The sequence below is a fragment of the Anolis sagrei genome, chromosome 4 (assembly GCF_037176765.1).
Source record: "Anolis sagrei isolate rAnoSag1 chromosome 4, rAnoSag1.mat, whole genome shotgun sequence".
Lineage (NCBI taxonomy): Eukaryota > Metazoa > Chordata > Lepidosauria > Squamata > Dactyloidae > Anolis > Anolis sagrei.
The window spans coordinates 183,223,376-183,236,605 of record NC_090024.1 but is presented as its reverse complement, the minus strand read 5'-3'; the positions used below and the strand labels follow the sequence as shown (position 1 = coordinate 183,236,605).

Sequence of the window (13,230 nt, the reverse complement as noted above, 5' to 3'; positions counted from 1 at the left end):
AATTGTTACAATTTGAACTGAAGAATGCAATTACTTTCAAAAATTCTTACCATCCTAAGTGCAAGATAAATTCATCACATGATATTCAGATGTAAATTATAATTTATTAAGCAGATGTGTTCAACACACCATCCCAGTGGTATTTACAGGGAGGAGGGAATACAAATTTAGTAACACCATGCAATAATTAAATTGACAGGTTGTTCCAAATGAATTATTCAGATTTAGAGAAGTACACTGAATTTGTTTCACTCATGATTTTGTTGACAAGCAGTACAGATTCAAGCACTTAAGAGTGCAGGGCTTAATTAGTGAGAGAGCTAGCATGATTACTTTCAAGCTTTGTGACACACAGAGTCCAGAAAAATAATGTCATTTTTGCAATGTAAGGAGTTTTGGTTCCTCTTGTAAACACTGATAAGTTGTTTTGCTGCTCTGACTTCAATAAGTGCTGCTACTTGGTCAGTTCTCTGCCTCAGTAGTTTTCTGATAACCTCTGATACTTTTTTAAAAAGCGCTTAATTAAGTTTCTTCATTAATGTTAAAAACCATATATACAACGACATTACTTAAATCCAGACATAGCAGCAAAATGATATTCTACACAAGGGCTTCAAGTAAGTTAAAACGTCCACTTCCATCCCAGTAAAAATGTTCTTAAGAGTTCATATCTTGAATTATGACAGATTATTTATGTCCCACTTTTCTTCACTGCTAGAGAAGAAAGATGTCAGTGCTAGCATGTTCTACTTACAGAACTTAGAATGTACATATTGATGATCAGTGGTTTCCAAAATATCATTTTTGCCTATTTAATAAAGAAGACAAAGAGCAATAAAATGTCCAGGATTTTCAGCAGACAGTTCAGGTGCCTTCCATGTTTTCTTTGTCAGCCTGAATGCAAAAATTTAGAGTAGCCTAGAAATAAAAAGAAATTATGTACATCAGATCACATACTGTATCATCCTTAAATCAAAAAAGCATTTAGGCATTTAGAAGGAACACTGAGATTTCAGTAGTACTACTTTATTTCTTGAAATGTTGGCCTGTGTTTTACTGCACTTTTCAAAATATGTAGGAAAATAATTTCTGCAAATGTAAAAAGCTGCAGACAAATTCCTTTCAAGAATATGTGGAATTTCATGTGATGGCCAACTACTTGACTACAGTACCATTATTCATTTGGGAGCGTATTTCTAATCTATAATAAGTAACTTCCCCTGTCCCCATCCCATAATGGTTAGAACAGCTTGATGACAGATTATCACATTACCTGAGTTAGAAATTTGTCTTTTCGTAATTGCGTGTAGAACTGCAAAACATAAGGGTTGGCTCTCACTACCTTAGGATCAAAATCCAGAACACGAAGACCCATAAGACTGCATGCTCGGGAAAGTGCTACATAAGCCTGGCCATATTCAAAAACACGGGCCAGGGAGACCTCAGCACAATCCAGAGACATTCCCTGGAAAAGCAAGAAATCATCAGTAAGGGAGTTATCATTGAAACAGGCCAGAAAAATGACTCCGTGCAGTAGAAAGTGTAAAAACCCACTTAGAGAGTATATTTAGGGCAAATTGAAATTTAACTATACTTTAATATGACATAATTGCTTATCGGGCAGTTGCAGTTCTAACTATTGCCTTTCTTTATCAATCTCTTTCAATACACTGTACGTGCACCTACAATTCCAGATAACCTTTTATGCCTCTGGTGAAATGGCCTACAATTAATGAAAGCTCATAGTATAATACTGGCCTACAATTAATGAAAGCTCATAGTATAATACAGTAGACGCTCAGTTAACCGGAACACTCAAGCAATCAGCAATTTTTTAAAAACTAAAATCGCATATTGGATTCACAAGACTGCTTCTTTGCTTGTAGCCCAATCTATCGCTGAATGTGATACATTTTCTGAAATCAAATCCAGCACTCACTCAATGTGCTTCACTAACCTGGCTCTTGTGGATAGAAATGGCCCAGGCTAGTTTCAGGGGCAACTGTTGGCGACTCAAATATGTCCCTGCTGGACCTTTTAAAAGCCATCGTTCCATCCCAACGACGTTTGTGATTCCACACAGAAACCTCACTTTTGGCAATCCTGTAAGAAAAACAAAATAGCATGCCCAACTATCAAATTTCTTGGGGAACATATTCCAAGTAATCCCTGCATTCCTCCACTTGAAATAGGACTGCATTAAGCTAGAATCTCCATAGAATAGCAGCCCAATGACAGTAAAATAGAATAATGAAGAAACAACCTTTTTGGTAGCTGTGTCCCAATATAGGGAATTATATAGTGTCAACTATTATATACTTGCATGTAAGAAGAATACAGATAGGATTTTTCTCCTACTTCAAGAGAAAATTAAAATTCCTCCCCACTATTCTCTCAGTAGTCTACCATCTCAAAATGTAATGAAGGAATTCTTACGGGAAGGTAAGGGGTTGTGCAAAAAATATATGTTTAAGCAGGGTGTTAGATACCAGGAGACAGTTCAGAGATTAGTAGACATCAATTACACACAGACAGTACTCGAAAGTATGCTTGTTGAAAAGAAACCAACCTCTTCCTTCTGTCTCAAATCCAATCACAACTCCACGGGCCCCATTCACCAGACCCCGGGACACATCAAGGTTCTTAGTAAGCATCACCTGGTGAAAGAAATATAGCGGTCACAAAAGGAGAATATCCCCACTAGCCATTGCTTTTCTAAAACTGCAACTAAGTGCAGTGTCTATTTTTCATCCTCCAGAATTCTTGGTGTATGGTAAATATCTTGGTTGAGGAACTCAGTTATTTGAATGCAACTATTATATATTTGGACGAAACTTACATGGCATTTGTAAATTGTAACTCCCAGAGCCTCCCAAAGGAATGTAAAGAAGTATGCTGTTTGGCTTGAAAAGAACAGTTCGTTTTCAGAAGGTGAAAGAGTTTCTATCCACTTAGCTAATATTTTAAACTGTCAATGTCAGTGTAGCCCGTAACTCCATACCAGGAGGCTATAAGATAGAGTGGGGAACTAGACAATTTGGACTTCAAATCCCACTATTTATAGCAAGGCCCTGTGCATGATAAAGAACTGTGGGAGTTTTAGCCTGGTGGTTGCCATCAACATATCTGAGAAACAGGAACCAATATTAGTTGAAGAGAGGAACTGGTACTACTCAGTATGGAGCACATATAAAGCTCTAACATTCTGAACTGGTCAAGAATTATGTGTCTGTATAGTTTCAGCTTTATCATGTAACAAGTGCATGTTATAGAAGCCAAAATTTAGCTTGCCTGCTCTCATTTGATTCAATCAGCATTTGTATGTTAACACATGATGCCATTATATTCCATACTATGACATGCTTCTCTTTAAATATTCTTGTGAGAAAGAGATATACAATGTTAGGACAAAATAAAGAAATGAACTTTTTTGAGTACAACCAAATTTTGCTGCCAACTTAAAACACTACATCTAACTCCGGCAGAACATAATGGTATTTGCTCACCTGAGCACCTTGCTTGAGCTCAATAACACTGTTCACAGGACACTGTGCATCAATGGTTTTCACTGATGACGGGTCACTATCCACTGCTTTAAAGGATCTTTGCTCTCCTAGAAAAGATAGACTTAAATGTAAGAATCTACAATGCTTTGAGTCCAGGGGTGGAACTGTTGTTGTTCTGTGGACCCAACTACACTAACTAAAATAGTCAATGATGAGAAGTTGTGGGAGTTTCAGCCCAGTGATATTTGAAAAACAACACTCGCCTACCCCAACTTACTATTTAGTATACAAACTTGATAATTTGGTAATTAATTAAACCCTTTGTAACATTTTGTATAATTTTATCATATTGCCATTGTGAAATATATTGCTCAGAAACTGGGTCCATCACTTTGAAACACCCTGTATTTTGAAAATACGGCTTCCCAAACTTTGTCCTAATACTGAGTTATCTGTAGAGAACTATCACTTTTTAGAGGTAAAAATGAGCTCCACAATAGACTCTTCATGGCACTTCTGAAGCATAAAGCTATAACTTTACAGAATTCCAAAGGTTAATTATTGTTAACTGCCTTCACATCAACTTAAACTTATGAAAATATGAATGACAGACCTCTTGCAGATTCAGGACCATGGATTCCTTGATTGAGTTTATCCATCTGGAATATGGTCTTCCTCTTTTCTTGCAGGCCTTCACTTTTCTTTTCTACTGAGCCATCTCTTGTCATGATATGCCCAAAGCATGATAGCCTCAGATCTCAATTTAGTCATTTTGTATGATATCACATATCCCCAATTCCTTTGGGTGGCAAATCAGAGCTACTTCTTTCTCCCCTTTGCCTCTGCTGAATCTAAGAATATTCTCAGATTACCCTATGGCAGTGGTTCTCAACCTGTGGGTCCCCAGATGTTTTGGCCTTCAACTCCCAGAAATCTTTAACAGCTGCTAAACTGGTTGGGATTTCTGGGAGTTGTAGGCCAAAACACCTGGGGACCCACAGGTTGAGAACTACTGCCCTATGAACTACTGCTCCACTACTGGTAAAGAGCATTGGCTGTTTCTATGGTATTAGAATCAGGCTTTTATATTATTGCCTTGCTCTGAGAGAAAAAGGCATAGAATATGGCTCCCATCCTCTGCAAGTCCTTTCACAGTACAAAGTCTTTCCCCCACCTCATCTTTTGAAGGAAAAGTATATTCTCTTCCCATAGAAACATTCTCACCAGTTAACTTCTGCAACTGCCTAGCGTTTGTGAGCTCTACATCCTCCTTGTGGGTACACAACCGGGTGGCCAGGATCCCATCTCTCTCCACCTTGTGTGTCGCTGTTAGAGTCAACTGCCTGGTGACTTCTTCTGTGCATCTAGCAGGCAGCCCAAGAAAATTTAAAAATCAAGAGAACACAAAGATATTGGTCAGAAACATTGGATTACCTACATGTTTTGTACATCTCAAGGTGGTTGGCAAAGATAGCTTAATGAAAGCTTGGGCAAAATGCAACTCAAAGGTCACATATGACAGCTAGATAGTTTTGTGTCCCACCTGTTTTTTCACAATGAATTTCTTTTTGCATCAAATGGCTTAAAGTACCTGTATATGGTGTTAAATCAACATAAATTGAACAGGAATAACTAGATCTACTCAGTGTAGATTAGGCGTGAGCAAGCTTGAGCCCTCCAGGTGTTTTGGACTTCAACTCCCACAATTCCTAAAAGCTGGTAGGCTGTTAGGAATTGTGGGAGTTGAAGTCCAAAACAACTGGAGGGCCGAAGTTTGTCCATGCCTGGTGTAGATTGCCTACAAGGAGTATGTAAAACTGCTGCTCGCACATTTTGAACTACAATCACCACTTATATGAAAATACAGTTATAGCTTTCAGGCTGATTCTACAATCAGGTCTGAGTCCCTCTACGGAGGTAGAGAAGATCGGGATACAAAAGTGTTAAATAATAAATAAATAAATATAAGCCAGCCATTTAGCTGACATAAGTGAAGGGTTAGTTAATGAGTGGACTGACTGTTTCAACTCATTTCCGAATGGGAAATGCAGGACTATTTTAGTTGTGTGGGCTTGTTTTTTAGAGGGGTGCATTTTCAATTTTGACTTCTAGTCAACCCCCCCCCCCCAAAAAAAAAACATGATTTCTTGTTACTGCCAATTTTGAAAAAAAAAAAAGATTTTGAAAACTGGCCTAAATCAGAGAAGTGGTAAATGAAAAGAGGTTGCAGCAAGGAACAAAATAGTTGACTCATTGTGCTCACCAGAGGTTAGTCTGTGCTCATTATTGACAAAATCTTCATTCATCAGCATTCAGTGTGAAGCCAATGAGAGGAAGAAAAAGTGGTCCGGTAATTTTACACTGAGAAAAAAACCCTCCCCACCCCCACCCCCCACCCCACCTTCTCTCACCTGCCAAGACGGATCTCATTTAGAAGAGATATGAACTCTCTGTCTGTCTGTCTCCGTACTTCTGTCAATTCCATGTTCAAGTGGATACACCTCCTCCAGCTCTTTGCCTGTGAGAGAAAGCTCCTGGTTTGAAATTTAAATTTAAATCAGCTGAAGGCAAAGTATATCATGAGACAGAAACAGCAGAATACCTGGAAGCAGAACCTGGGCTTCTCAGTGGCTTTGCTGACTGGAGGCAGCTGCAAGAAATCACCACAGATAATGAGCTGGATTCCTCCAAATGGATCCTCACATTTCCTTACATCTCTATAAAAAAAAAAAGCAGAGGGAATAGGCATAACTTTTAGTTGCTGATTCTACCCTGGTTTTTGTGAATAGCACACAGTATATTCTATAACCAACTACAGCAGCAAAGAAACATGCTTATTTCCAGAGGCTTATTTTGTTGTGAACTTTACAATGTTTATAATGCCCTAGACTGAGAGACATTATACAGCACAGTCCTGATGGCCAGTACTCTTAAATTCCAAGCAGCAATTCACATTTTTCACACACTTAAATGGAAATTTCTGTGCAATTAAAGCTTGCTATAAACTATAAAGCATTTTAGTGTGCTACGATGTATTTGGAGGCAGTGGTGGAAGTCTATAGAGACTGGATAAGTCAGGTTTTAGATCATCCCTTCCAGAATCCTGGCTGGCCATGCTCTCAAAAGTCACTTTTGCAAACTCTGATAAAAAAAGGAACAGAGGAGAAAGGGGGTGTTTTTACTTGAATGTTTTTTAATACAACACATATCAACCCCCAACCACCATGACAGCTGGTCATAATGACAGGAAAATTCTAGATTTTAATTTAATCTAAAGGAAAAGTAACTTGCAAGCTTAGCTTTCTCCGATGAGTAACCAAACACATAAGCTGTATCGAGAACCTGCTTAGGCAACAATTATGGTGACTCTTCACAGAATCATACAGTTGAAAAGGACACCAAGCTACATGCAGGACCCTTACAGATAGGCCTCAAAATGTGGGGTCTGCTGGGCTTTAACTGGAGGCATCCAAACAATGCCTCTGGTAAAAGCGAATAAATTCAGAATAACCATGGTTATTCCAAATTAAATAAATATCCATTTCCTGCACCCTACCCCCATCTTCTAGTGTGTCATTTCTAGACTCCAAGACTGACGTAATGGTGGCCTGGTAAGCGTTTTTAGTTTTTAGGGCAGTTTGGGGGGGGGGGGCGGGTTGGTGGGGCATGCCATCCCGGATGGCATGAGGACAACTCACCAGGAAAGCCCGCTTGGGGGGAGGGGGTATATTTAAACCAGATTCTGTATAGGTTTAAACCATGTCTTGAAGTGAACTCAGTCTAACCCAACATCACTGTAGGAATCCACTATTGAAATACCCTTGCAAGACTGATGTCCAATCTTTGATTAAAATTCTCCTGTGAAACAGATTTTGTGTTTTGCCCTGTTAATATCTCAAATCCCAAACACAAAGGATTTTTTTACCAGAGACAAACATAACCTTTTACGCACCTAGCCACTGCTTCCAGTTTATCAAAAAAATCACCCTCCACCATAGAGATCTCATCAATGATCAGACGGCGACAGTTTAGCCATTGCTGCCGAACCCCAGGCCTTTGAGCCAGCTCAATACACTGCGATAGGGGAGCTTTTCCTGAGCCAATTCCTGTAACAAGAGTGAGGAAATATGTCAATAGCATCCCACCAGCAGACCTCCAGAAAACCTGGGATTCTGGAAAAGGTAGTTCAAAAATTAACTCCCCAAACAATACCCATTAGTAGGTTTTTTCTTTCCTTCCTCACCAGTTATCTCCATCCCCAATACCTGCAAAGCCATGGAGAGTGGTGCCTCCGATCTGGCAGGCTGCTACTCCTGTGCTGGCAGTAGCATATGTGCCATTTGGTGGCAGCGAGGCAATGATCTTTTTTAGCAGATAGGATTTTCCAGTACCTATGGAAAGAGGTTTCACTTCAGAGATATCCTAAAACAGCCCACACCACCTCAATGTCACTTCTATGATCCATTGACAAATTCGTATCAAATCAGAATCATATAAATAGCAATTAGCACATGCAAATCCTCTGAAATTTAGGCTGTGGCTGTGGGACAATTTAAAGTGGCAAATCCAATGTAATTTTGTTGTACTATTTCTAAGTGTGCTAAGATTTGCATTCAGGGAGAACTTCGCTCCACACCACCAAGAAATATCCACCAAGGAAGTTTTTGTCTAAACTGGATGACTATTATGCAATGTACAAATAGTATAATCTATTTCTTGCAATCTGTAAACTTTCTCGAGTTCTGGCTTTGAGAGGAATGACATTCTATAAAGATAGTCCTCATTTCCCATGCAAAAGAAATGTGAAGAACAAATGCTTTTGCTTTAAGCCCGAAGACTGACCAGCAAAAGGGTCAATGCAAATGTAAGTAAGGGGTTGCATGTCAAAACAACTCCTTGATTTGAGATTGCAATCCCAAAATCTAAAATCTAGGGGTTACCTGGTGATGTTACTAGAGGCAATTCCAGAAGATGTCACTAAGTATACCATATTAAGCATTAGGTGCAGTTGTACAGCATATTCATAAAAGAATCCCCAAATGTAACAAATGGGGAAATATACAGGCATCTGCATATACACCTACATTATTTTTAAGGCAACACTCTCACTCTGAGATTCCTCCCCTTGCCCCAAAAAACACGAGACAGGCCCCGATATCTGGAAACCCTAATGGGAACACATGCAAATCCTCCTTGGCTCTCTTCTCTTACCAGCACTGCCTGTGAAAAAGACATTCTTCCCACTCAGCACCGCATTTAGCACCATTGACTGCTCTTGGGACAGTGTCACTCGGGAGCCCATTGACCAAGGCTTCTTCACCTGCCGTGTTTCAGCCACCTGAAGGGAAGCTCCACACAGTGACTCTCCAAGGTACAGGTCAAAATCCACATTATGATCCCAATATCAAGAACTAGTAAACATACATGTCAAGGATGTGGCTTCCTAAACAGCACCCTTTCCTTAGAAACTTGTCGGAGAGATCATTTCTGAAGAGCCAGAGAACATCCTATAGCAGAATCCCCCAAGGACAGTCCAGAAATGTCTGCAGCATCTCTTTAAAACATTGTGGTCATGACACAAAAAGATCTTTTATACTGCCAACAGGGTTTCAGTTGCCCATTCATAACCAAGCCACCTTGGGATACAACAGGCATAGCTCGAAAGAATATACAAAGCAAAAAAAAAAGAAAAGAAAAGAAAGAAAAGACTGGGTATTAATTAATAAGAACACTGAAACCATCTTAAAAATTAAAGTCTCACTAGAGCCAGAAGCCCTTCTGCTGGGACATATGTATTCAAGACTGCCACAAAAAGAAAAAGAAAACCTCTTTTATACCTGGTAAATGCAGGAAGGATTGTTTATGCTTATTATTGGAAACAAGAAGAAATTTCCACCCAAGATTTATGGATTACAAAAATTTTGGACATAGCAAAGACAGACAAACTAACTATGCTGATTACAATTACCAGATCCTTCCAAATTTGAAGAAGAATGGCAGCCCTTAATTGACTATTTAAAAGAAGAAAAGAAAATGTTGGAGGAAGGAACCTTCTCAAGCCTCCTCTAGTTTGTCTGTTTTGTAATGTGTCATTTTATAACCTGAAGTATGTCTTATTTGATTTGTAGTTTCCTTATCTCTATATACCAAAAACAGTGGTATATGACATTTGGTTAATGGTTGACTCATAAATATATGGCAAAGGAAAGGAAAAGATACTTGTTCAGGCCTTGTTGGTGGGGGATTATGTGTTTATTAAATGTTCATTGATTCATGTTCTATTTACACTGTAAGTTCTTAATGTATGTAAATAAAAAAATTTAAAATTATGTTTTTAAATGTCATTGCTCATTGCTATGGAGTAATGGGAGTTATAGTTTTACAAGGTCTAACACTCTCTGCCAAATAGTTCCACAAACAACTGCTCCCCTGATTATGTAATATTGAGCCATGGTAGCTAAAGTGGTCAAAATGCACGGATTCTACACTTGCTGACCTGATTCTTGTCCTCCGATTCAATCCGGGCACGCTTCCTAGCAGCAGAGCGGCCTTGGTCCCGGCCTTTCACTGGCGTGGCTATCTCAGCCAGGGCTCGCCGGGCACTACTAGCTTGCTGCAGATCTCGGACTTGCACTGGACTTATGGTGTCGAAGCTCCGTGGCAGGCCAGAAAGGAGCCTCTTCCGCTCAGTCACAGGTCTTTCCTGTGTGGCTTCTAGTTTGATGCGCAGCATGTGGATGAAGCGTCGCAACTGATCCGGAGGGCAGTTCGAGAGCAGCAGCTGCACATGGTTGAGCCCAGCAGCTGGGCCCACCCTGATGGAGCTCTTTCCATCCTTCATGAAGCGGGTAAACAGTCGGACTTCATCCCGTCGCAGGGGGAAGTTCTGGGGAGGGCTTGGACCGCTGGTGGTAGAGACTCGCAAGACCATTGTTCGGAATTCATCCCGACCAAGTGTCACCAATGCGTCACGGAGAAGCACCCGGCTTGGGCCTGTGGCACCTAGGCGCTCAATTGCTACCATGCAATGGATCTGCCCACCCACTTCAGAGGCCAACTGCATCCTGAATAAGAACGAGAAGTCAAATAATAATAATAACAATAATAACAACAACAACACTATGTAACATTATTTTTGTTCCTGGGTTATAAATGTCATTTCCTCATTGCTTCTATCATAAAAACATAGAAAAGGTTTATTAACCTGCCAAACTTTGTTTTTGCGGGACATCCTACAGCACATTTTGCTATAGTTTTTCAGTGAATATCTCATAAAGTCTCAACCAATTCAACATAGTTTGTGGCAGCCACAAAAACAAAGTTTCTGGTATTTAACAACTACTTTCAAAGTAAGTACCACACAATTAAACAGGGAATAACACTTTAAAACCAGGAACAGATTTTTTTTAAAAAAAAATGTTACATAATGTTATAATATTTCAAAAAGATGGGCCCAGTTTCAAGCATTTACAGTCAGCTCTCAGCTAACTGGAGCCAATATGTATTGATAGATTGTTATTATTATGTTTATTTACATCCTTTTTTTCTCCATAAGGAGATTCAAAGCAGCTAACATTAAAAGCATTACAATACAATTTAAAATATACAAATATCCAAATATCAAGTAAACATAATTAGTATTAAAAATACAGATTAAATCCATTAAAAATTAAAAACCACTGCAAATAAATGAAGTTTGTGGTTGCTTGAGAGTCACTAGTAAAACTAGCCCTCGCTAATATTACAACCCAGTGATGGGTACACTTCGGGCCTCCAGGTTGTTCCTACCGGCTGTTAGTAATTGTGGAGGTTGAAGTCCATACACCTGGAGGCCTTAAGTTTGCCCATGCCTGTTATAACCCATACTATCAATGCTGTGTTGACTTGATATTAATATTGAAATACAGCAATTAAAAGCAAGTAAAGACAAGTAAAGACAAACTTAACAAAGTTAACTTAATCTTAACTTAATGAAACACAGTTTTGCCACATTATACATATATTTCCATGTTTATTTAAAGTATTTTCCTCTATTTTTGCTTGAGAGTTCTTGTTGCTTGCATTCCAGTTGACCAAGATTCTTTGGCATGCAACACAGGTAATAATAAATATAATAAACTTTATTTATAGACTGCCCTGTCTACCCGAAGGGACTCAGGGCGGTTTCCAACAATATGGCAAACATTCAATGCCAAAAGTAAACCATACAAACAGTTTACATCAGGACAAGACACATTGGACAATATAGAACAACATAGCTATAGATAAAAACACAAGAGCATTGAAATACATGCATTAAAAAACACAGACATAACATTAAGACACATTAAATATAAGTTCAACCTCACAGGTTACAATTGTCTGTCAGTGTACCAATACTGTAGAACTGAGGCAGTTTGATCTCACTTGGCTTTTGCCATGGAATCCTGGGAGTTGTAGTTTCATAAACCCTTTAGCCCAGTGGTTCTCAACCTGGGGTCCCCAGATGTTTTTGGCCTTCAACTCCCAGAGAGCCTAACAGCTGGTAAACTGGCTGGGATTTCTGGGAGTTGTAGGCCAAAAACATCTGGGGACCCCAGGTTGAGAACCACTGCTTTAGCCTTCTCTGCCAAAGAGTTCTGAGTTCACCAAACTGCAAAACCCATGATTACATGGTATTAAGTCAAGGCAGTTTAAAGCCCCTTCCACGCAGCTGAATAAAATCCCATATTATCTGCTTTGAACTGGGATACATGGCAGTGTGGATTCGGATATTCCAGTTCAAAGCAGATATTCTGCCCTGATATTCTGGTTTATATGGCTGTGTGGAAGGGCCCTGAGTGGGCTTAAACTGCACTAATTGCATAGTGTAGATTCCCACTGAGCAAGTCTCTAATTCTGTTTTAAATTATGACAGCTTATTTATTTATTTATGACATTTATATACCGCCCTCCTCAACCCAAAGGGGCCTCAGAGCAACTTACTACACACACACACACACACACACCCAATATATATATATATATATATATATATAAAATTAGCATAGTACAATATCAGTATTAAATATTACTATATTGTATTATACCATTATATTTTAATATTATTAGTAATATTACATGTAATATAAATATAGAATTATAATATCATTATTATTAGTATTATATTGCATTACATTATAATATTATAAATATTGTATGTATATACAATATATTAGCTTAGCTTCTGGCAGGTCATTCCACAGTTTAAGGGAGACCTCCTCCTCTCTTATATTTATTTATACCCTCCTTATCTCTCTTGTTCAGAGACCCAAAGCTTTAAAATTACCATTTAAACCCCATATAATATTTATATTAAAAGAGAACTAAACCTGGAGGAAGCTGACCCCGGCTAGGCTCGATGGCTTGTTGCAAAACGGATGCTGCAGATGCTGACCAGAGCCTTAAAAGGACACCAGGTCTGGAGGCCCTGAGCCTGTCTCTTCTTGCCTCCCCCATTCATGAAACACTCCAGGGTGGCTTTACAAGCACGCGGATTCAAATCTCCAGTGCTTGCCTTAGCAGCCAATCGGCGCGCGAGGAGCTTTAACTTTGGAGCCAATAGGATGAAAGGAGGCGGGGACAGCCTTCACCAACTGACAGGAGACCAAAAGAAACGAGGAGCGGCGGGGAGAAACAGCAACTGTTGGCAGCCAATCGGAGCTTTGGGACTTTAACTTTGGAGCCAATAGAAAGAGAGGAGGCG

The 13,230-nt window shown here is 39.3% G+C and overlaps 1 protein-coding gene across 3 annotated transcripts; it reads right to left on the bottom strand.

The window, feature by feature from the left end:
* Nucleotides 1-84: 84 nt before the first annotated feature.
* Nucleotides 85-13,029, bottom strand: PIF1 (PIF1 5'-to-3' DNA helicase). 3 transcript variants are annotated; one of them, XM_060773279.2, is made up of 13 exons: nt 12,857-13,028; nt 10,003-10,570; nt 8,718-8,844; nt 7,772-7,897; nt 7,459-7,612; nt 6,109-6,223; nt 5,918-6,024; nt 4,731-4,870; nt 3,507-3,613; nt 2,570-2,657; nt 1,958-2,103; nt 1,274-1,465; nt 85-918 (listed from the first exon to the last, which is right to left on the bottom strand). In XM_060773279.2, exons 2-13 carry the CDS (start codon nt 10,567-10,569, stop codon nt 865-867), a joined length of 1,923 nt encoding a protein of 640 aa, XP_060629262.2. In that variant the 5' UTR covers nt 10,570; nt 12,857-13,028; the 3' UTR covers nt 85-864. The 3 variants fall into 3 exon arrangements, with proteins under 3 accessions (XP_060629262.2, XP_067324045.1, XP_067324046.1); XM_067467944.1 differs by having other exon boundaries at nt 12,872-13,028; XM_067467945.1 differs by lacking the exon at nt 1,274-1,465 and having other exon boundaries at nt 12,857-13,029.
* Nucleotides 13,030-13,230: the final 201 nt, after the last annotated feature.